Source organism: Apus apus, chromosome 5, assembly GCF_020740795.1.
Source record: "Apus apus isolate bApuApu2 chromosome 5, bApuApu2.pri.cur, whole genome shotgun sequence".
Lineage (NCBI taxonomy): Eukaryota > Metazoa > Chordata > Aves > Apodiformes > Apodidae > Apus > Apus apus.
Genome location: NC_067286.1, coordinates 55,164,555 through 55,188,867, shown reverse-complemented (window position 1 = coordinate 55,188,867; position 24,313 = coordinate 55,164,555). Strand labels below are relative to the sequence as shown.

The 24,313-nt window shown below is 38.6% G+C and overlaps 1 protein-coding gene across 7 annotated transcripts in view; it reads left to right on the top strand.

The window, feature by feature from the left end:
- Window positions 1-24,313, top strand: part of CDC42BPB (CDC42 binding protein kinase beta) — a 93,224-nt gene extending 68,911 nt beyond the window's left edge. The window contains exons 22-39 of one of the 7 annotated variants that reach the window (XM_051622418.1): window positions 1,165-1,215; window positions 2,335-2,424; window positions 2,881-2,955; window positions 3,367-3,472; window positions 5,888-6,024; window positions 6,611-6,750; window positions 8,307-8,388; window positions 11,604-11,820; window positions 12,214-12,276; window positions 15,058-15,654; window positions 18,289-18,386; window positions 18,498-18,582; window positions 18,733-18,853; window positions 18,943-19,060; window positions 19,995-20,033; window positions 20,168-20,279; window positions 20,374-20,444; window positions 22,541-24,313. In XM_051622418.1, coding sequence (XP_051478378.1) covers window positions 1,165-1,215; window positions 2,335-2,424; window positions 2,881-2,955; window positions 3,367-3,472; window positions 5,888-6,024; window positions 6,611-6,750; window positions 8,307-8,388; window positions 11,604-11,820; window positions 12,214-12,276; window positions 15,058-15,654; window positions 18,289-18,386; window positions 18,498-18,582; window positions 18,733-18,853; window positions 18,943-19,060; window positions 19,995-20,033; window positions 20,168-20,279; window positions 20,374-20,444; window positions 22,541-22,672 — 2,334 coding nt within the window. In that variant the 3' untranslated portion in view covers window positions 22,673-24,313. The remainder of the gene's footprint in view (window positions 1-1,164; window positions 1,216-2,334; window positions 2,425-2,880; window positions 2,956-3,366; window positions 3,473-5,887; window positions 6,025-6,610; window positions 6,751-8,306; window positions 8,389-11,603; window positions 11,821-12,213; window positions 12,277-15,057; window positions 15,655-18,288; window positions 18,387-18,497; window positions 18,583-18,732; window positions 18,854-18,942; window positions 19,061-19,994; window positions 20,034-20,167; window positions 20,280-20,373; window positions 20,445-22,540) is intronic. The other 6 variants (XM_051622413.1, XM_051622412.1, XM_051622416.1 and 3 more) reach the window with 6 other exon arrangements.

Below are 24,313 nucleotides of genomic sequence, written 5' to 3'. Positions count from 1 at the left end.
GGGTTCTTTGGAAAGGCTGACACACCCTGTTACAAATAAGGAATTAAATGCTTTGCAGTTGGAAGATACTGGTTAATATAAGGGAAAATACGCAGTTCAAAGAGTGTTCAAACAGATATGTAAAATTGTTGGCTCCAGATCTTAATGGAGTGGTTAGAGTAGAAGGAACTGGGAAGAGAATCAGAGGACCTACAGATGTTGGTACAATAAGTTTATCGTGACACACCCTCTGATCCTTAGAAAACTAATCATACAAATCACAGCTCCAAGTGGGAGTTCCAGTTAAAAAAGGTTTGTGCATTCCCAGAGGAAGCAGCTGTTAAATGCAACACTGAATCACATTTCCTTACTTCATGAATTCTTGATCCATGAAGATTTTCTGGGATTTTTTTTTCAAAACAAATAAAGTGCTTAGGATAGAACAAAAACTGGAACTGGAGAGAATAAGCTGTTATGTTTGTGGAGCTGAGTTTAAGGGGCTCAGGTTAAAACCTCATTAATCTGGTTATATTTTTATCTTGAAATGTGTACTCACTGTAATTTGTTTTGGTTTCATTTTTTTTATTTATATATTTTTCAAATTGTCACTCTTGTCAGAAAGAAAACCTATGGACATGCTGGGATATTGGCCTGTGCATACTTTGCATAACATGCTCTTCCCAGTCACAAAAATATCCACACTGACTTTCTTGCTGGAGCAGCAAGATGCACTATGTGGATTAGCTGAAGGGAAGAGAGAGAAGCATGATATATGCCACTATTTGTACATAGTAATATTGACCTTGGTATTTTCAAATATTACATTAAAAAATACCAGCTATACTTAAAATAACAACATGTAGAATATCAAGTCCATAACTAATCAAGATTCCATTCTGTGGATCCTGAAACAAATATATAGTCACTATGGAAATGCAGGTGACATTTTTTTATTAATTACATTACATTTGCTGATTCTGTATTTAATGGCTTCCATTAACAGTATTTCTTCCATGCGTTCTTATAAAGTTAGTCTGTGTCATTTGCTCTGGGTTGATTTAGTTTGAATAAATATCATTTGGCCATATAAAACATTTTATGTAACTAGACTACTAATATACCATCTAAAGTTTTCCTGTGGGTGATAAGTGATCATTTTTATCCCTCATATCCATTACAACAAAGGATTCTGTTTCTTCTTCGTCTACATCTTCTCTTCTAGCCTTTTGGGAAGAAGTAAGTTTTTGCTAGTAGTTTTGTTGTGACCTGTCATAGTAAAAATCACCTTCTAAAATTAGATATTTGCTTCTTCTCTGTAACTTAATCAACTAAATAGAGCTAGTTAAGTTCTCTTTTAATACGTCTGTACAGGCTTACTGTTTTATATTTTGGCTGTCTATATGGCTAAAGCTGAATCATGCTTAGCATTTTTAATTGTTAACCTGATACTACAGTCTGGTCTGCAGTGGCCCAGCCCTACCAATCAATTTATCACCAAAAAAAAAAAAATTAACAACAATCTGAACATATTTAGTGAGCTAACTGAACTTGAGCCATCTTCCTGTCTAAACTTGCTAGGAAACGAGTGATTCATTACTTGTTGCCTATAGTGCCAATTACATAATTTATGAGAAGTCTAATCTGATATTTGTTAATCATGATTTTCATGATGTCCTCAGATTATGGCAATACAGTATTCTGCTTCCACACCCAGCTTCTTTAGCTCTGCAATTGTAGCATACTTCCCCCTTGTGCTGGCAATTAGTAGTTGCTAATGTAAATGTGAAATTAATAGAAGGCTTGCCATGAGTGCTAGAATAAAATTTTAGTGAAATACAAGATAACATTATTAAGTAGACATGATTCTTCTAATAACAGACATTTTAGTAAAATATTTTTAAACAACTTTTTAATTTCTTAAAGAATTGTTGACTGCTGTGTGCTACAAAAATCCTAGTGTAGTAAGATACCATGAGACATAAGCTATTTTGTGGATGATTGCCAAGCTTCTCAAACACCATTTCATACCTGTATGCAAGAGATTAGACACAGCCATGCTGGGAAAAGAAGGCTGTTACAGCATTTATGCTGCCTTCTATGATGTTTTCCATTTCAATATTTCCAGCTTTACAGCTTTTTTGTCAGGAAGCAGGGTTTGTTTTCAGGGGAGATTATTTTTTTAGTGAAAAGTTGTTAAATGTATGTGTGCTGCATACAGAAATGAGCATTGGTTTTCACTTCATTTTTACTGTGAATTGTTAATTGTAGGGACCTTGAAATTCGATTTTGTTGATGTAAGAACAATTCATCAGATCTGTGGTATCTAATCTACCATGTTTACTCTTGCTTTTGCAGACCAGTTCTATTAGTGAGCAGGAAATGCAGGGTCCCAAGTCAGAAGTTTCACCATCTACTTCCATTGTAACTGCAGAGCAACAACAAGAAGTAAGGAAGCTATTACTTTACCCTGAAGCATAATTCCTTAGAAAGTCTGTCTTGTTCATGATAAATATATATTGCAGCATTCATTATGAAGACCAGGATTCAGTGTTGCTTATTCACAATGTGTCAGTGTTATTTGTCCCTGCTTTGAGGACAGTTGCAAATGAAACCTTTTCGCTGGCTCTGTGTATGTTAATGTACCTCATTTTCATATGTTTTCTGTATTGCTGCTTGTTTGTTAGTGTGCAGGCTTTCCTGTGAGTGCTTTAAAATACAATCTGTTTTTATTAAATCAGAATGGCAATGTTTACAACGATTCAATTTTTTATGATTTTCAAAAAAGGAAAAAAGAAAGAAAAAAACAAACATAAACCAGTAAGCTTTGCCACCTTAAACAAAAAATCTTAAAACAAATTCTTGAAGCTTCATTTTGCTCAATTACAGTTTTTTGTGATTCAGGAACCAATTCGGCTTCAGAGGATGCCTGCTGCTCCTTCCCCCACCATTCAGTCCATTTCTCTAGCTGTACCAAAGGTAGGGAGACTGTGCTAACCTTATTCTAAAGAGCAAAGGAAAAAATATCTTTTATAAATTAGCCCTTCTTGTTTGTTCTTGTCCTGTTTGGGTTTGTCATATGTCTGTTAGGTCTGTGTTTTTAATAAAAGGTTTCTAAATGCAAGTGGATGGTTTTGGATTTGTCAGAAAAAGTATTTGGTTGTAGGTTTGGGTTTGGGTGTCTTTTGCAGTTGGAAGGAAATCTGTTACTGTTGTCTTGCAGCAGCTTTTACAAGCTGCATTTACTAAAGGAAACCCAGTTTTCATAATGTACACTCTGATATACTGGGGGGGCGGGTGGTGAAGGGAGATGCTTGCATTTCATGAATGCAGAAAGTAAAAAAATTGTTGTGTTTTGTTTTTTTTTTTTATCCTGAATGTATCTTTCAGCCTAAAGCTCACCAGCTCAGTATCAAGTCATTCACGAGCCCTACCCAGTGTAGTCATTGCACCTCTCTTATGGTGGGATTAGTTCGACAAGGTTATGCCTGCGATGGTGAGTCAGTAGAACTTTCTGTATTTTCAGCAAGACCCTGAAAAAATCATCCCAAAACACTGGTGTGCTTTAAAGCAACCATTTCTTTGGGGAGGGAGTGAAAGAGAGGGTTGGCTACCACTGAATGACTCTCCTTTTCTTTGTTTTGCATGGTCATACTTCTGAAGTCAAAGAATGAATAAAAGCCAGCATGGTTCCCATTCATACTACTAGTTAATTCTGCTACCCTTATTGCTGTTACGCTGTGAGCTGAGGGGCAGCGGAGGCAGGAATCATCTCTGTTTGTGTAGTATAGAAAAAAAGACTGCAGGAATGCTCTGATAACATGGATCAGAGTCTCTAAGTTTTGTGCTATCTGGATCATAAACCCTGTATGTTGAGAAGACCATTTGCTAGTTTTTGTGGCCTGCAGCCTGCTTTGCTCTTCAATAGTTTTATTTAGAATGCTGTCTCCTGATGTATGTATCACTGAGTTCCATGTGTGAGTATACCGAGGTACTTTTCTTGGAAAATTCTTATCTGTGTCTTGATTAGACCACAAAGCCTGTAAGCAGTCCACAAATCTGTTCAATGCACTGCAGTATAGATAGCCTTACTGTATTTCTGTGCCCAGCTTAATTCTTCATAGTGGCACCCTCTCCTCTGACATCTTCAGCATCAGATTCAGATTGCCTTATCTGCCCTTCAGGGCTTTTTTCCTGGCAGGTCTTCCTTGGCTGTTCTTCCCTGAGAGCACCTATTGCTCTGCCAGCACTCGCCCTAGGGCTGCCTTTTGTCTTCTGTTGCTGACAGTTCTGAACTCTTGTTTTGCATTTCTTCCTGCAAGTCTGAAACTGTCTTTTTCCCTTAGTGTAGCTGTCAGCTTCACTCTTTTTTTTCCCCTGTGTATTTTGATGAAGCTCCTCATCATTAGTTTTCCAGTTTGCCTCTTCTACTCCAGATCTTGATAGCTACAGAAAAAACTAGAGTCGCATTAACGTAAGAATAGAGTTGACTCCAGTACAACAAAACTTTGCTGTGTTCACTCCCAATCACTTGCTTTTCCCAATTCTGCCTCTTTTTAGTGCTGGAGACTATGGTAAAATACAGCTATGCTTCCAAGAAGCCTGTGAAACTGGTTATATCCTGTGGATTTTCCCTCTTCTGCAACTGGTGTGCCTTGATATGCACAGTCCCAAATAGTTATGATGCCTCCTGAAAGAGCTGGACTTGTTAAGTGGTCTTGGGCAGCTCCTACAGAACTTTGCATGTGTGACTCTTTAGTAATCCCTGTCCTCTTTCTGGGAGCAGAGAGTAGCCTGCTCTGGGCTGTCCTCCACTCCTGGCTGTTCCTTGGGCATGGTGCAGAGGAGATCTGTTGCCCGGTCCATGGCTTGAGCAGAAGCAGGCTGTTTCCAGGTTTTCTGGAATCCTTTCACCCTTCATAATTATGGGACTAGGTTTACATGGGTTATCTGCTGCATGCCCACATCTGATAGTATATGTTTAGGAGGAAGGAAGCACAGGATAGATCACAGTGCTGTGGTGCTCTCCGCTGCCTTCCCAAGTCTGCTGGTAGAAACAGGGTGGCTGGGACAAACCAGGCAAAATCACTGTGGAAAAATCTGGCCCAGAAATTATATAACATATTAACATATTAGTTCATTCTGCAGTTCTTGTAGTCTGTCTCATGTGAAATGGCATAAATCCTGAGTTTTTTCTGTGTGGTGCTTCTGTGTGCTGTCTTGTGCTTTACAGACAAAGAGACCTTTGTCCCTTGCTGGTGCAGCACAAAGTGGTATAAATGGGAAGAAAGGGTGCAATGATTAGGATAGATGTTTGCCTCCTTATTTAAGTTCTGATATATATTGATAGATATGCCCCTTCCACCACACAGCATTTCAGTCTTTGTCCCCTCGTTTCTTCTTATGATGCTTTTAAGTCCATTGCCTGTGTTTCATAGTTTAACTTGTTCTGGTTTTTTTGTCAGTGTAGCTTTACTTTGTCTTCGCAGCATTCTCACATGCTTGGATCAAATTAAATAACTACTGTGTTTATCTTGTCTCCTACCACTGCCCCATAATTTTTATTCCCCTTTCATTAATACTTTTTGGTGACTGGGTTAGTTGCTGTGTAGCACCAGTGAGGCTGAACAATTCCTTTTCCTTCTGGAAAATGCTGTCATAAGTTGCCTTGAAATGTGGACTCAGTTCCTGCCCTTTATGCAAGCAATAGGCTTAAAAAAGAGAATAAAAGCACTTTGGAGAGCCTCATACAAGATCTGTGTTCACTCCTTTAGCATAGTGGGCTATTGCAGTATTTGCCAATTTCAGTGTGATTAATTAATTTGCTAAGCATAAGGGTAGACTAAATTAATCTCCTGTTATGTTTGACTCATACACGCGTTTCACTGTGGATTTTCTCTTTTGTACTCAGTGTGTTCATTTGCATGCCATGTTTCCTGCAAGGATAGTGCACCTCAGGTCTGCCCTATACCCCCTGAGCAAGCCAAAAGGCCTCTTGGAGTAGATGTGCAAAGAGGAATAGGAACTGCCTACAAAGGTTATGTCAAGGTAACAGTCTTTTGTTCTTGGACAAGACAAGAATACTAAACTTCACTTACAGCTATGCAGCTTGGAACCTCTTAAGTATGTTTAAACAGTTCTCCTAAATTGTGCTAAAGCCTCAAGGCTTTTATGTGCCATCTGTGTAACTTAATTTAACCTTTGTTGCTTTAGATGTGGGAGAAGAGGTTGGTTTTGCTACAAGAGGTAAAGGTTAGTAGATTAGTAGCTACAATCTCATAAGAAGCAAAGGGGAAAGAAAAAGCAAGCTTTAAGGAAGAATTTCTGTTATTGTTGATGTAAGCATAATATGAAAGGTAAACTGTCCTAACATTTGGCATTTGTGGAATATACAAGCCCCACTGTTTGTCCTAATACTAACTTAATATATTTATTAAACTGTAACAGGGAATGGTTGAACTTAAGGGAGGAAAAATGATTGCTTGGTTACTTGACATTTTTCACTCCATTTTGAAGGGCAAATAGAACGTGTTCAAATTCTGTTGATTGAAATATAAGCTTTTCTAAATGTCCCTGCTTTCTGTGTTTACTGCATGTGCTTACATTTAATAAGCAATCAGTTATTTATACGCAGGTCCCAAAGCCTACAGGAGTTAAGAAAGGGTGGCAGAGGGCTTATGCAGTTGTCTGTGACTGCAAACTGTTCTTATATGATGTGCCTGAAGGAAAATCCACCCAGCCTGGAGTTGTTGCAAGTCAAGTCTTGGATCTCAGGTTTGTAGTATTATGACAGAGTAGAAATTCTTTATAATTTTTTCCGTAACAGGAATATTTATTTATAGCACACAAGAAACTTTAAGATCATGAGAGCTCTGTTCTGAGAAGACCTGTGTGTTTTGAATATAGGCTGCAGCTAAATTTAGGCTGAATGAGTTGGCTGAACGAGAAGTGACTTTATAGTAACTTACACTGCAGTCACTAATGTTTACAGTATTCCTAGAATTCCATGTGCTCAAATGGCAAACAAATAGATTTTGGTAGTTTGTTTTTTCCCCCTTTGCTCTGACCTCAACATTGAGTCACAGATCATCTCATAGCCAGTAATTTCAGAAACATTAGAAAAACTGAAGTAGTCTTCAGAAAAGCAGCAACTAATTTATAGTGCAAGTGGCTCTCACCCTGCCTTCTCACAGCAGTAATTTTTTCATGATGAACCCTGTGAACCACTGAACACTGTCTACAAAAGATCTGAGACTTACATTGATCGAAATAGCCAAGAAGTTTTTTTTATGTCAATTTATGGAAATACCAAGAAAGTGTAATATCTTTAAATGCTACAGCACCTTCAGTCTCTGTTGAATATGACATTTGCATGCACAAGCACCTTGATTTATACTTTTTCCAGACAGCAGAACCACGGGCTTTCACCAGTACTGCTGTTCTGTTCTGACATTTACCCTCTGAGAGCCGCCAGTGTCGGCTCTCTCTGACATGCTGGCAGCAGAAGCAGAGGCGTTGGAGGCTTTGCAGTAACAGCATTCACATCAGAACCTTGCTTGAAGCTACTCAGCCAGATATTATGCCAACGTCCTATGCTCTTCATCTGCTTATTGTAGCTGCCTCTTTGAGTCTGTCTTCTGAGCATTTTTAGATGTTTTAATAGACGTTAACCACCACAGCTATGAATTCTAGCATGGGCAAGTTTCAGGCATTAGTGTCATCTTTACACAAAAATTGGCAATTATGGTGATCAACTTGGTCAAATTCAGTTTAAGAAGGCTAGTGTAGGCAAGCCCTCTGGGGTGGAGCACTCAGAAATGCAAAAGTTGTTCTGATGTCTGTTTATTTTACTGCAATAAGAGAATAAAATCCAGCTGTTTTGAAAACCTTTATTTGAATCCCACAAACTATAATTATGTTGCCAAGAGCTTTTTATGTGATTTTTCTTTTTTTCCAAAGGCCCCTCTCTTGCTACACATTGAGGTATGAATTATTCATTTCTAATGTGTCTGCTGGGCTGGAAGAGCAATAATCTTGCTGCTAATTGTAGAATAGGTGTGGTTGATAAACCAAAACTACACGAAGCCACCCCACTTAACTTCAGGTGGACTGAGTTACACCTACTGAATGTTGTAGAAACATAACTAAAGCTTGTGAGTCGTTTGGGCCAAGGAGCAAGTTAGAGCATAACAAAGCAGTGATGGCAGTTGTGACCTCTGTGTGCTGTTAGGAGACTGCAGCCTATTGAAACACTTGTGGTGTCAGTTAGATCTTGCTGCATAATGCTGATCTGTGCATACACGTGATTCTCTTGCTCTCTTTCTTACTAGAGATGAAGATTTTTGTGTGAGCTCTGTCCTGGCATCCGATGTCATACACGCAACTCGTAAAGACATCCCTTGTATATTCAGGGTATGGCTACCAACTTATCTTAAAGAGAACAGAAAATAAATACTGGTGTTTTGTTTTGATACATTATCCATATTTAATGTTTATTAAGTAATGCAGATTTATAAGAATTTACAATGGGTGCTGAAATGTTTAAAAGAACAATATGATGCTCCTCTTTTAACTGTATTATAAAGAAGAAAAGTCTTCTTTTGATGCTTTCTTGTATATAAAGTTTGGCTTTGTTTAATTTTCTTTACTATAATTCAGTATATTTTTGTTTCCTCTCCCATTGGTGTTTCCAGATCCTGGTTTTTCTTTCTTTGCTTTGGAGGACTCTCGCTTTAGGAACTGACACTGTAACAGAATAGGCTGAAGCTGGTTGTTGTTCACTGCTTCTAATTTGCCATGTATTGACTTGTAGAAAAAAATACATTTGAAATTTCAGTTTCCCTAGTTTCTTATTTAAATACAGTAGGAAAAAAATTAACAGAAAATAATTAGTTACAATATCCTTCGTGATACATGTTCTATCTGAATGCTGTATTTAGTTTTTTAAATGTAGGAAAGAAATTCCTTTTGTTCTGTGAAATATATTTAATCTGGAATGTTAAAATATAGAGAAGAGTACAGTAATAGCCAGTATCTGCAATCCCTCACTTTTGAATACTGAAACTCCCCGTTTTCAGCATCTCAGATCCTGAGTCATTTAGAATCAAATCAGTGGAACATGGAAGCCAAGGAGCCGACAGTCCCATGCAATCCAAATCATTTAGTACTTTAGGGTTTTGCTTAAAAAATGTCTTTGCTCCTTGAATACTTCTGTGGCTTTGCTTTTCTGCCTTTTTTTTTGAAATATTTTCTGCTGTGGATTTTCATCCTCTGGTTTCCTGCTACTTTAACCTTCGTTTTCCTTTTCTTCATAAACACATTTTTTTAATTCCCATCTGCCTGCTCTCTTCTCAAATTAGCAAGTGTGGAATACTATGGGAAAGGGCTTCTGGGAGGTAAAAATGAGCTATGCAAAATGGTGGTTGATTTGTTTGAGAACAAGGCATCTGTACAGTTCAGCCTGCTTGACTTGCTGCTCCAATTTCTGCTTGCAGTTTTTAACTGAAAGAGTACCTAAGGAAAAAAAAATAAACTTTTTCCAAATATCCTCATGTGAGAATACTTTTGTGGATATGACAGAGTGTCTCCACAATCTGATAAGATTTTCCCCTGCTAAAGAGATTTGCTGAATTAATGAGAAGCCTGCTGTGTGAGTATATCTATTTAGATACCCTGTTGACAGGAACCAGAGAAGGTGCTGTCAAAGCCCACAACTTTTCTCAGTTTTATGCCTTACTTCAAAAGAAGGAACTCCTAAAACTGGAAACAGGTGATACCTGATACAAGAGAGTCTATTTTCTCAATTTTATTTAATTCTAGGTTTGCATCTTGCTGACATAATGACATGGAGTGGCTTCTACACAACAGTTAAAGTTGTTACTTTTCATCATCTGTGTAAAAATATGGTCCCTCTTTTATATTAATTACTTCATGTCACATGTGATGTTATTGATGGCCCACCAAAGATAGATTTTCATTTTTTTGGATCTTCCTCCAGCAGAAAGCAACACCAGAATGCTGGCAAACACTAGATTATTCCCATTTCTGACCCTCCATAAAATGGAGAAGAGGAAGAACATGTCTCAAATTCGAACATTTCTCCTTGGTAACCAGTTTTTAAAGCAGAATGTTAGGCTGTCCTAACATCCAGACACTGCAGTCTTAAGTGCTGCCATCAATGAATTTTTAATAATACTGTAAGAGTGTCTGTAGTGGAGTCCTTCCACAGATTAGCAGTTTGAGTTAAGAAGCCTTGAGTTTCATAGCAAATACTGATCTGTTATGACCAGCTTCTCCCATTTTCCTGCATTTGGCTGCATGTAAGATGCCACCTTCAAAAGACTGAGGAGTAATACATGGTGATACTTCAAAGGGAAGACCATCACTGGAGTCTGGTTTTGCTTTGTTTTCAAATTTGGAAATATCCACTATGCCTCCATCCATCTTTAAAATATTAATGCTTAGTTACAGTTTAGGACATGAACAAAGCTTGATGCAGAGTAATACGAGCTATAAGCAGTTGCAAGCTAGTTCTTTTCCTACTGCTCTTCACTTTGATCTTACTTCTGAGTTCTGTCCTCTTGTCCCAAGTTTACCTCCAGTTGTGTGTTGTGTTGTTTTTTTCTTTAAGATTAATATTCTTGCTTAATTCACTCTTTCAGAAAGTCTGTGTTACATAACCACATCATCCATCTTTTATGGTGATTTTCTTGCCAAGATATATAAGCTGAAGTTGTGTTATTCTGTGTATTAATAATCACAGCCTTCAGTTTTGCACTTTTGCACCTTTTGCTCCTTTTTTTTGTTAGACTCTTGTTATTCTAAAAATCTGTTGTGAGAGCTGATACTGGCTGATGGCCTGTTTGTTGGTGGCTGAAAACATAGTTCCCATGATCTCACAATTTTTATGGTCTCTTCAACCAGGACACTGAGCTAACATTAAGAATTAGTAGATGCATACTTTGGCCAACAGAAGTTACTGGATTATTTTTCTATTGAGAATACATTCTCCATTGAGATTTTCCTGAAAATTAAGTGAAGCCATTCTGATTTTCTTTTCACTTAGGGAAGTGGGAGAATGCATTACTTAGGTCTCAAAGGCTGTTTTCCTCCAGAGCTTTTAATGCAGATATGACATACTCTTCCCTCTAGGACAAATATTTTGAAAATCAAGTATCCAAATCAAAATCTAGAACATAGCAGTTCCATTGGATTTAAATGCATCTGACACAGCATGGGTGTCATTTTCAGTAAGTTACTAGAAGCTGGTGGGCAAAGGGATCAGGATAAATTATTGCATGCTACTGAAATTTCTGTTTAGATCAGGAAGATGCCTTTTGCTCGTTTGTATTAATTCCAATTACTAGGAAAGGAATGTAGCATTCCTTGCCCATATTTTAGGATTCAGGATGATTAAACATGACTGAGTATTTTTAAGCAAAACCACTGAGGCACGTGAGATTTTTTCAGAGCACTGTGGCTATTTTTGCCATTGCATATCACATGGGTACATCATTGCATTGTTATGAAAAAGTGTATTTTACTTTCACAGTTCTGTGAACTATGTAATAGTGACAAAAAGGGCTTTTACTACTCTTACTAATTTCACTTTCTCTATCTGTTAAAAGGTGACAGCTTCTCTCCTAGGTTTGCCTTCGAAGTCTTGTTCTCTACTGATCCTGACAGAAAATGAGAATGAGAAGAGAAAGTGGGTTGGAATTCTAGAAGGGTTGCAGTCAATCCTGCACAAAAACAGGCTGAAAAACCAGGTTGTGCATATTCCACAAGAAGCCTATGACAGTACACTGCCTCTTATTAAAGCAAGTTTAGCTGCTGCTATTGTAGGTATGTTTGTTTTAACTTTTTTAAGTGTGTGAGAGTTGTTGGAGCTTTTAGATGGGCTTCTGTAACAAGAGCACTGACACCTTGAAATAAATTCCTCAGCTGAATTCCTTCATAGCAGTTTAATAATGGGGGAAAATCGCTAATCTTGCATTGATACTCAAATTTCTTTATCCATATGGAGTAAACAATCCTGTTTAGTTGTTTTAGGAATACCTTATATAGCATTCTTTGGCAGACCATGTGAACTTAACCAAAATTGATTTACTGTTGAAAGTCTGTTTGTCTGGAAATTTTTTCCAGCTGTTTAAAGCAAACAATCTGTTTTAAAGGTAAAATTAAGTATAACTGAATTTATTAGCCTGTTTGTTGTTTTTTTTTTCCTTCCTGGTTTAGATCGAGATAGAATAGCAATTGGTTCGGAAGAAGGACTGTATGTGATAGAGGTGACCCGTGATGGTAAGTGGGGCCTTAATGCATATGGTAATTACATAAAGAATAATGAACTCCATCACTTTTAGTGCTGGTATAATATAGGTTCCACAAGAGCCCTTCGTTTATAGTAAGTTCTCCACAGTAAGTATTAAGCACTCAGTGATTTGGTGAGAAGGAGAAGTGAATGTGAGATACAAACACTAATTTGGTCATTATCATTACACTCAGTTGACTGGCTGAAATTAAAGGGATGGGTTACTGGGCATATTCTGACACATTTTCTCCTTAGCTGTGTTCCCACAGCAGGTAGCAAAATGCTCCAGCACACACAGAGGCAGTTGACACACAGTGAATTGTCAGGCACTTACTAAATAGAACTTGAATGAGAAAAACGTGACATAGGAGACTTGTTCCAGCCTGCACCATCAGAGGACTTAAGCTGCCATGAATTAGAATATAGGCAACCAGTGCAAGCAGCACAAGAGTTTGTAGACTTTCTGTTAAAGCCACTAGGCATCATTGTCATTTCTTCCAGAAATCTGACAACCACTCACATTCTGTTTCAGGCTGATGATGGCCAAAGCAAATAAATGCCTTGCTTGCCCCTTTCCATTAACCTCTGCATTTCCCTGACCCCTTGCTTCGTCCTGAACCTGCTTTTTCCTTCCTCTTCTTAATCGCTCTGCCCTCTGCCTTGGGAAAAGTAGAATCAATCTAGCCTGTTATTTCTGAAGACTCTTACCATGTCCATTCCAGAAAGTCAGTGTGCTCCAGGTACCACAGCAGAGTGTGTGCTGTGTAGTCACTGGGTAGCCCAGGCCTATCCCTCTACGGGTGAATTATTAGGCATCACTGTCAGAGCCTAAGGGAAGTGTTTTTCCTTTTAACCTGATGTTCTGAGCACAAACACAAATAACAATGGGAGACATGCCTTGGTGTGGTGTCCAAAGTGTGAAGAGCAGAAGGATTGCTGGCACATGAGCATGGGCATCATCGGGGGTCAAGCTGAACAAAATCAAATTTTAAACATGGAAAAGCAAAGAACAAGTCTCATTTACTTTGCAGTCTGCTTCCAAAATAAGGTATTTGTATTTTGAACAAACTGATGAACAAAAAAGGAAAAAAACAGTTGAGTTAAATTGTAGAAGTAATACATTCTTAAGCAGCAGCACAGATTTAAAGTGCACTAATTACCAATATTTATCCTTTTCCAAGTTAACATAGGAAGTAGTAGTTATTTCTTTCTCTCTGACTTTAAAAGCACCAAACATACCTAGTGATGAAATAATCCTTTCTTATAACTCCTGAGGCACTCTAAATTTAATCAACACTCTGAATCCATACTTTGTGTGATATAAGAGCTAATAGCCTTGGCTCTCTGGTAGAATTGTTTCTTATAAAATAACTAATGCTTTATTCTCCTGTGTTTATAATCTCTGAGCTTAGGTTCTTCTGGTGTCTTTAGCTGTCTGGGAGTTGAGGATGTTGAGGTCAGTGATAGAGATTTGTAAAATGAAAAAGTGCCTGCATCCATTTTCCAACTTTGGAAAAAATTCCTTGGGACACTCCAGAGATATCCCTTTGACTATTTGTAGTCATTGTCATTCAAATTTCAAAGAAGATATTTCTTTAAATTTAAACTTGATGGAAGAATTTTAATTTCATTTTTTCAATACAATTTAGTTTGTGACTGTTTGAAATTTGGAGTGTAGTCATGCTAAAACTTGCATTTCAGTTTAAAACACAGCAGTGAATACAGGTTTTTAAAGATTTGACTTTCAAACCAAAATCTAAGTACAAAGTCAGGGATGTAGTTTTAAGGCAAAGAACAAAATGTTACTGCTTCCTCTTGCTTAGAATAAGCCATTGGCCAATTCCAGGAAAAACTACTTTATACACAAAGACAGCAGATATTTGAAATTCTTTTTAGCAGTAACAAATACCATTCCTTTGAGTAAAGTTCCAGTGCTCACCATTCTCTAAGTACTTAGATATAAACATAATTTAGATGCAAGTAATTCCAGAGATTCCAGGACAGCTTCTTTTATAAAAGAAAACTGTACATGTAATTTGAAGGGTCATTTCGTAAAGGAATTCTTATCTGCATCACTGTCTCATATGTAAATGTGAAAACAAGTTAATGATTTTGGTTTTAAGTTAAAACATGTTTTGGATGAATTTTCTGTGACCGGTTCCTGCGTGTTAATAGCATTTTTTATAAATCTTAATCTCTTTTTCATTTAATGGCAGTTGCAGTTTTCAGTGTTAATTAACTGCCAGCTGCTTGTATCAAAGGTCTTTGGTCAGAGTATCACTTAGTTCTTGACAAATAAATTAAATGGCAAGCAGAAGTTTGAGCTAGGGAGAAAAAAACAGCATTAAATCCTTTGTATTTCTTCTCTTTGTGTTCTGCTAATCTGGTCTTCTGGTCCTCTCTCCATAATTTACTGAAGGTGCTGATGTTTTTTCCTGAAGGTGGGACCAGTTTCAGAAGAAACACCACCTTGCAGTGTATAGATAGTACAGATATTATTATATTTATTTTTTTTCTCCATTTATCTTAGAGGTTAAAAGCCTTCCCTTCAAAATGTTGCTGAAGCAAGATTTTATATCCCTAGAAAGAGTTGCAGGAATGTTTTGTTGCATTGTTCTGAGAATTAAGAAAAGAGCAATGAGCATGTGTAATAAGTGTTCAGCTATACCTGTGTGTGTCTGCCTTTAGATTCATTTTCAGAGATCAGTATCTAACACTGCAGTGTGGTGGTTTTATTGTTTAACTTACGTCAGCTCTTGTTTCCTTTGCAGTGATAGTCCGAGCTGCTGACTGCAAGAAGGTGTACCAGATAGAGCTTGCTCCCAAAGAGAAAATTATCATCCTCATCTGTGGTCGGAACCATCATGTTCACCTTTACCCCTGGGCCTCTCTGGATGGGTCAGAAGGAAACTTTGACATTAAGCTTGCAGAAACTAAAGGCTGCCAGTTGATTACGACAGGAACACTAAAGAAGAGTTCTTCGACTTGTTTGTTTGTGGCTGTCAAGCGACAGGTTTTTTGCTACGAAATTCACAGAACTAAACCTTTCCACAAAAAATTCAGTGAAATCCAGGCTCCAGGAACTGTACAGTGGATGGCAGTGTTCAAGGACAAGCTCTGTGTTGGCTACCAGTCTGGGTTCTCTCTGTTGACCATCCAGGGAGATGGACAATCTATAAACCTGGTAAATCCTAATGACCCCTCGCTTATCTTCCTCTCACAGCAGTCTTTTGACGCCCTTTGTGCTGTGGAGCTCAGTAATGAGGAATACCTGCTTTGCTTCAGCCATATGGGAGTATACGTCGATTCGCAAGGTCGAAGGTCACGCATGCAGGAACTTATGTGGCCTGCAACTCCTGTTGCCTGTAGTATGTATATGTTTTTCTGTTGCCATATCCCTGTTGCTGCTTTACTTGTCTAAAAATGATCAGCATTGTATTCTATATTGCTTCAGTTTGTCTTTCAGTATCTGCAGTTTAAGTTTTGATGAGTTAACAGGATACACGGTTCTTCCTGGTGGGAGTTTTGGACTTGGCTATCTGCTGGGCTGAGGTCCTGGATGCTGCAAGAGAAGAAGCATCCTGGCTTGTTACAGGACACAGAAGAATAAATAATGCAATGTGAACTAACTTTTATGGAGCGGAGGGTAGTCCCGAACGCAGGACAGTACAAGACTACTGGTCTGTGAAATTCTGTAAAGGTTTTTGCTCTCCTAGAGCATGTGAATGTCTAGTTGTCTGTAGGATGTCTTCTGTGACCTGTACTCAAAAGTTCAATAGGAAGTTGAAGGTAAAATGTAATTGCAACCCTAAGGGTTCATAAAGATAACAAAATAAGAGGTAAAAATTTGCTTTTGACAGAAATGTTTTGCGTTTTTTTCCCTGTTGGGAAAGTTTTTAGGGGGAGAATTTCCAAAAATAATCTAGGCAGGTAATTTTTCAACTCCTCTGCTCTTTTCAGGCACACTGGTTTGTCAGCTAATTAGGATAGAGACACATGCAGAATGTTTCTCAGTACTTGGTACTCAAAAGGCAGTCCATTTTAAAACCAGAATTTCTGTTTGAAGCTCAAATAGCAATTAAGTGTTTTGTATGATTGAAAGCAAGAGATTGCTTTCTGTTTAAATAGTACACTGAGCAGTTGGCTTGGTCAGGCCAGGCTCTAATAGCAGTTTGTTTAATTTTAATTGTCTTGAATTGAAATAGTTTGCTTGCTTTATTCTGACCTAGTTTTGTACAGAAGTCTGAAGCAAAGGCCTAAGGAAACAATGTATTTGCAAATTTACTTTAAAATGCTATTAGCCAAAGCTAATGTTTCCTTTTCCCTTATCAGCTTTACAGGTTTTTTGCAATTCAGCAAACTAGTTAATTGTTTTGTCTGTTACTATTAGAAGCTGTGCTTACTGTAAACTATTTTATGGCATTCTTATATGTGCAGTCCTGAGTGGTTTTGGCCTAGGGCTGTTTTTGTAGAAAGAGCAACTTTGCTGCCAAAGAAAACTGGATTACTTTCCTTTCCATTAGCCTCATCCTCCCTCCTCAGTCCTGGTGTCTGTCACTGGTGATGGTGGCTTTTTTTAACTATCCCATCAGGAGATCATCCAAGTGGAAATAGTTCTCCCTCTGTTGCAGTTTCTGCTGTGGCAAAGGACCATGTTGCAGAGAAGTTTTAGGATATGATGGAGAATTTGTCTTTAGGGCATTCAGTCCCCTCATGCTAGGAGAAGCCGAGGTCTGCATCACAACAGTCAGCTCTGTTCTCTTGAGTGGCCTGTCTAGCTTGTGGTTCAACCAGCCTAATGTGTTGGTTCTATGCTGAGTCAGCGTGGGTGTTGGGGGGCTGCTTAGCTTGAGTGTGGCACGGGACAAAGACTCAGAGCCAGCAGGTCTCAAAGCTGTAGTGTGGGCAAGCCCAGTGCAGACATTGATGTATTTCACTGGGAACCAGTTGAGATCAGAGCAAGCTTATCAGCTCTGACTGGGCAGGGCTGACCTTGGCTACCAGCTGGCCAGGCAGAAGCAGTTGATGTTTCTGTCTGATGCTCAGTGGTATCCTTGATTTGGACATCCAAGCTAACCATAACCCCATAGAATAAATACTTGACCATAAACCACTCCTGGCATACACATTTATGATAGTGGCCCAGAACTTTCTGTGAATTAATTTTAAAAATAGCACCACAACCTTACCTCAGTTCTTCTGAGAAGATTCTGTGATGTGTTTAGTGTCCTACTGGGTTATTTTCCTTTTGTTAATTGAAGCAGCTCTTTTCTCTTTTAAATTCCATAAATTTCTAGTAGCTGCTCTTTGCATCAGGACACAGTTGTTATATGAGCAGAAGGATGTTGATATGGAGCTCTAGTGATCTCTGCTTTTTGTTTGACCTAAAATAAACTTGTCTGCTGATGCCTTTTAAGCTTTAAAAACAAAAGTTGAGTTGAGAAAATGGGTTGTGGGCTTTGAGCATTGTGACATTTTTCTGTCAACCTGATGAAAGCAACGCATACATGAACATCCAAAGCTAGATAATTGTTAGCAAAAGAGGAAGGAAACTGAGAACAGATCTGCATCATGACTTCATGACCCACCTCACAGATGGTGGCCCTCTCTTCCCCTGCACACAGCAGATGTATATATAGTTTTCTGCTTCCGAAATGAAGTAATCTGCATCTGTAGAAAAGCTAGCTGCTCAGTTCCTACCAAGTAACAAATTTCTATGCATCTGAAAACTTCAGATGACACCCTGCAATTTCTTGAAATCATAATTTGAAGTTTTAAATACTGACAGGGTCAAACTTAAATCTCCCCATGATGCTGGCAGTTGTTGTTAGCAAATCTATTATCACAAAAATATCTGTTTGAAAAAGGGACTGGGAAAAAGTGTTTTAAAATGTATCTTGCACAGAGTGTAAAACTTGTAACTATTGATTTTTGCTCAAAAATGTCAGTTCTGGACTACTGAAGCCACATTAGTGTTTTCTGTATGTTTTTAATCTATGCAGGTTGCAATTCTTCGTACGTAACAGTGTATAGTGAATATGGTGTCGATGTGTTTGATGTTAACACTATGGAATGGGTCCAGACTATTGGCCTGCGAAGGGTGAGTAGTTTTCTTTGAATATAGAACTTCACGGGGTTCGTTGCAAATGAGATGTTTCTTCACAGTGTATGCTAGGCTTCAGTTAATTCTCTGCCTCCTTCCTCAAAACAGATCAGACCATTAAACATGGATGGCACACTGAATCTCCTTAACTGCGAGCCACCCCGACTAATATATTTCAAAAACAAGTTTGCAGGTGAGTTCTGAACAAGGGGAGAAGTGGGAAAATGATACAAAGCTCATAGGGTATTTTTAAGCAATGTTACCTTTGCTTGAGATGAAACTTGTACTGGATATGTCTGGGTCAGCATGTACCTTTATGTGAAATTGCACTGTGATGTTACAGCAGGAGCTGCCCTCAGTGTACCAGAAACATCTGACAATAGCAAGAAGCAAATGCTTCGAACTAGGAGCAAAAGAAGATTTGTATTTAAGGTTCCTGAGGAAGAGCGGTTACAGCAAAGGCGGTAAGAATTTAATCGTGGTATGTAACTTAATATCCATGGACATGGACAGACTGGGAATGCTAATAATAAAAATCACTCTGTTCCTTTAGGGAAATGCTTAGAGACCCTGAGCTAAGGTCAAAGATGATTTCTAACCCAACGAATTTCAACCATGTGGCTCATATGGGACCCGGAGATGGAATGCAGGTTCTCATGGACCTCCCACTGGTAAAATATATTTAAAAGCTAGGGAGATATATGTGCATTTGTTCTTGCTCAGAAAAACTGTGAAGATGACCTGTATGGGGTTCAAGTATTCTCTCTCTACCAAACTATTCATTTAATCATTTTGAGAAAGGTGAACCTTCCTGATTTGCAATGCTTCTGAATCCTGTGTAAGGGGATAATCCTAGCTGACTTACGAATGAGACACTGAAAGAAATAGATGTCACTGCTGGGACCTTGTTAGTAGTTTTGTAAATAATCGGTCTTTCCTCCTTCCTTTTTCTTGTTTGTCTTCTTAAAATAACAGAATGAATTTCCTTCCCCCTCATCCTCTCAGCATTCTGCTCTGCTATCACCTCCAGCAGGCTTTGAGCACGTCTATCACACAAGCCCTAACTCTGCTGAAATCTTTCTCCAGAGTGGCCATTCCTCACTGCAAGGCTCCCCTCTGCTTTCTTCCTCTTCCTGTACCTCCTCTGCTTCCCTAGCCAAGGGTAGGAGTAGCTACAAACTGTTAGGAGCTGGGATGGTGTGCTTGTGGCACTGCGCTGATTATAGAGCAAACAGCAAGGGGTAAAAAATCTGATGCTGTGGAGGTAACTAAAAGCATGTAAGTTGCAGGGCTTTATAGCTTTACTTTTATTTTGTATTTAGCAAACACAACATTTTATGAGCTGTTTTAGTGTTAAATCCACAAGGGGAAGGGGCAAAGGTACACCTTTATGTTCTGTACCCTCCATTTTATAGCTGCTACTCAGGCTTTCTCTTGTCCTTCTCACCTAGCCCAGATGAGGGTAATAAATTTGTCCTTTCAGCAGGAGGAGGAAGGAAAGCAGAGCTGTTGGTGCAGTCCCTCCCTGCCCCTTCATAGAGGGTTTGCTAGCTGACAGGTTCCAGTGGCTGCTATGGGGCTTAGTTCTTTCTCTGTCTTTCTCAGGGTTTGTGTCTGTTACTGAAAATATGTGGATGTGGTCAAGTAAGTTCAGAGTTTTTCTACCAACACTGGGTTGCTCTAATAACTTCTAAAGCACAGTAAAGTTTTAATGAGTAACAACTCCTAGTTGGATAGCTTTTGTTGCTGGCTAACAAGGTGTTTCATTTCAACTGTAGAGTGTCCTGCCTGCTGCACAGGATGAAAAACCCTGTCCATCTACAGCCAACCTCTCACGGCAGCAGCAGCAGCAGCAGAGAAACAAATCCTATATCTCATGGCCCTCATCAGGTAAGGCTTTGGAGCAAGCTTGTCCATTCTGAGCTGTAATTTATGGGTTCAGCAAGAGGTGTAATCCTGCCCTTTTTTCCTGCCTTCTCTGCAGGTGGCAGTGATGTGGGAGGAGCCATGCCTTCCCGAAGTATGTCCGACCCTGACCAGGAGTTTGACAAAGAGGTAAAGTAGCTTTTGTTCAGTGGAGACCAGCAATGTCCTGTTGCTGTGGAGGCTGTATTGCCTTTTTCCAATAAATTAAATTTCTAAGGAAATACTTCCTAAAGACCATGGTCTTTATGGAGATGTTTTTCTTCCACAGATGTTTTCTCCATCCTTTAATATACAACTGCAAGTTAGATATGCCATCACAAAAGCAAAGCTGTGAAAAGATCTTCTTTTTCATGATATTTTAAGAAGTATTATGTCTTGGCTTAAGCTTTGTAGGCAAGGGAAATTTGACTAATCGATGAAATGTCCTCAAAACTCTCAAAAATGTTCTCCAGGCTATTAGCATAGAATACCAAAGTAATACGACTAGTTAAGTAATTTTCTGTGCTGCCTTAAGGAAGACTTTTTGTCATGTAACTTGAGAAGGAGTAATATTTTAAAATATGTAAAACTGCTTTTAGCAAGAGTAAAACTATGTGCCAGTAGTCACCAAACTGAAAATGTCTTGGATGTACAAACCTGTTGGCCCTGAATCTAAGGAGAGAAAACGTATAATTTGTGTTTCCTTGATTTGTCATGGGTGTAGCTGCTTCCAAGCTTTGCTCAAGCATTGCCTGTGCAAGGAAAATGTTAGGAATTATGACTGGGAGGCAAACTACATCAGTATCTTTGCAACTTTGTAGTGTTTTTTGGTAACCGGCTACAGACCCATGTAATGTTCTGGATTTTGAAGGGTGTTTTCCTGAAGCCAGGCCTTTGCAGGTTGCCTTGGGTCACCCCAAGTTAAAGCATTGGTCCAGAGCCATGCTCTGACTTCCTTTGTCACCTTGAATAAGCCATTAAAAGCCTGTGAAAATGGGGATCTCTAAACACAGGTATTTCTGAGACTGTCTCAATTTTCCAAGGTGCTGATGGCAAATGGTTATTCTTCAGTATCCTTCCTAAATTCCATTGCAATCCATGATTAATGATTTATTGCTCTTTGTAGTCATAAGTAGTGGTGGATTTTAAGTTTTTTACAACACTTTCTTTTTTGGTAGATCTTAAAATTTCTCACAACTGCTTAAATTAAAAAATCTAATAACTTGAAACTTGAAAAAAGAAGCTCTCTTGCCACTGTTTGGCTTTATAGTATTTTTCCCATGTCTTTTGGCTTTATCTCAGCATGACCTGGATCACGTTAGGATAATCTTGTTATAGATGATCTTATTATTGTTTGATCCATGCAAAACCTTGTGAACAGCATTCTTGAAGGAAGTTACCTTTCAGTCTATTTGCTAAATATATATTCCCTTTCTTGAAAGTAACTTACTGCAGTGGTACCAGCTTCTCCCATGCAGTATTTCATTAGCTGTGAACATGTGCAGTGCTCAGAGTTGTAACTCACCAAAATACGGGGAAACTTGCCAGCCATCCTGGTGAACTGAGACCTGTCCATGAAGGCAAATATCCAACAACCAATCTGACACTGGGGAAATAACTGTGGATAGACTGTTAGATATTGATGTAGGGCGTCTCCAGTAAGTATATTTTGTTTCCAGATCTCCAGCCTGATACTTGGCAACCTTCACTCTTTTGTCAGGCACTTCACACGCTTGTTGCTGTTGCTGTTTTGTAAACAGTTCATGTGCTTGTTTCCTTCCTTTCTCACCAAACTGAAGATGATTTGACTGTCATTATTTACGTGTTTATATGGGCAGATAAATCTACTCGTGGGCTTTAAAAATTGCTTAAAAGACACGAGCTGGTGAATCTAGAACAACAGTGAACAGACAGGTGGGCTTTGTCAGAAAAGCTTTGCTGTGGTAAAGGAGAGCAGCCTGGGGTTTAGCAGTTTTCACATACTTTGCCATCATTCCTGTTAGGTCAGAATGTCACCTTGAGGAGTGCACTACAGCATATTGACAATAATCACAGAATTGTTCTGGTTGGAAAAGATCTTTAAGATCAAGTCCAACCATAACGGAATTATCTGCATGAATGTTTAGCTATTAAATTAATCTAATACACACTGCTGTGTAGGTATTGCTCACCCTAGTTTTTGAGTGCTTTTGAGTGTAAAGAATTTATTTTAAGTAATTTCTGTTTTTAATGTTTCTTGTTGACAGCCTGACTCGGACTCCACCAAACATTCTACTCCATCCAACAGCTCAAACCCAAGTGGTCCCCCGAGTCCCAACTCTCCTCATAGGAATCAGCTTACACTAGATGGACTGGACCAGTCAACCTGTGATGCATAACACTACCGCTCTCACCATTCTGGCTTTAATCATCTACTACTCCATGGAGTATTCAAGAGCAGGGCAGAGCTGTCTCAGATGCTTAGTGCCAAGACTGACACTGAATCTCTAGTGTTGTACAAGAATAATTATATATCCAAATTGTAGATACAGACTATTGAAATGAAGAGAATTCTTTGCTAAATAGCAATTGAGCTTTTTATGCAGAATTGTTCACTGCTCAGTTATGGTTGATTCCTTTCTGCACAGCTGTGACACAGTTTGATTGCATAGGAGCATTTAAGGCCACCGGTAAATAGTCTTATTCTTTTGCTGAAAAAGAAATAGAGAGAGATACTGATAATGTTGCTACAATATCAGGAATATTATTTTTCTATAGAATGATGTAATGTCTCATTAGCAGGAAATCCTTTTAGACACAATTTGGACCTCTACGTAGGAAACGCGAGCAGGTCTAGTTACATCCTCAAATGAATACACTTTTCCCTTTTTCCTGTAACTGTTTGTTTCCTAAATCTTAAGGAGAATGCTAGGAAGCTGTAGGTCGTTTCCAACATCAATAGAATCACCAGGAAGTTGAATAAAAGTCGGTTATGGTTTTGTGGCCTTTTAATTAATTTAGCCATTACATATACAGCTGCGTAACTGTCTTTCTATCTTTCTACCAACTTTTTAGTCTTGTACATAGGACTACTGCCAGTTATCTTTTACCCACACCCTGCTTTTTAGTCCTCACCAATCAGTCATTAGTCAGGGCTTTTAAAATATTGGTAATTACTGCTGTGAAAAAAAAAAAAAAAATTATTCCTAGTTCCTGTCTATTTCCTTCTGAGGAGTTTGTTTCTCCTGGGTTTTTTGGTGTAAGGACACACTACGTGGTTTAGCTAACAAGCCTTCTTGTGGACGCATTGCCCTCGAAGTCTGCTTGATCTAAGGGGACTTTATCACACTACAACATCAGTCTGTTTTATTGGTTACCAAAGTGGAACATGAAGGATGTGTAACTGGGGGTGCTGCTTTTCTCATTAATTGTATCCTCACCTGCATGAAGACCCCATGATTATTAATCAAGTATTGATCATGTAGAAAAATGCACAACACACTCCTGTATATTTTGCTATGGCCCACGTGCAGTGGTGATGTTTTGCGTGTATATTTAATCTCATGCTTCCATGTATTATACGTTTAGTAATCAAAGATTTGTGACCATGTTTCATTAAAGGCTTGTAATTAATTCAGTGGCTGGCATATCCAGTTTGTCATTGTCACACTAGTGTGCCTTCTGTGCCAATTTTATGACAGTTGGATGTCACTTATTTAAAATTTGGTTTAAATGGGCTAATGATATACCAATGGCTAATGTTCTTTTCTGAAACACTGTATAGGACGTGCACTTATCTTTAGTTTGAACTGAGAGTTCTAGTCAACATTTAATCCTGTTGCGTTAAGTGTTCGACAGTTCTTGCTCTTTTTCTCAGATTCTTGATAAAGGGGCTCAGTTAGAGCTGGACACTACTGCTTTGGGGGTTTTCTGGTTTTTACTTTTTTAATGTAAGTCTAAGTCTTTGTAATTATTGAATTGTGAGAACATTTTTGAACAATTTACCTGTCAATAAAGCAGAAGAGGGAGGTTTTAAAGTT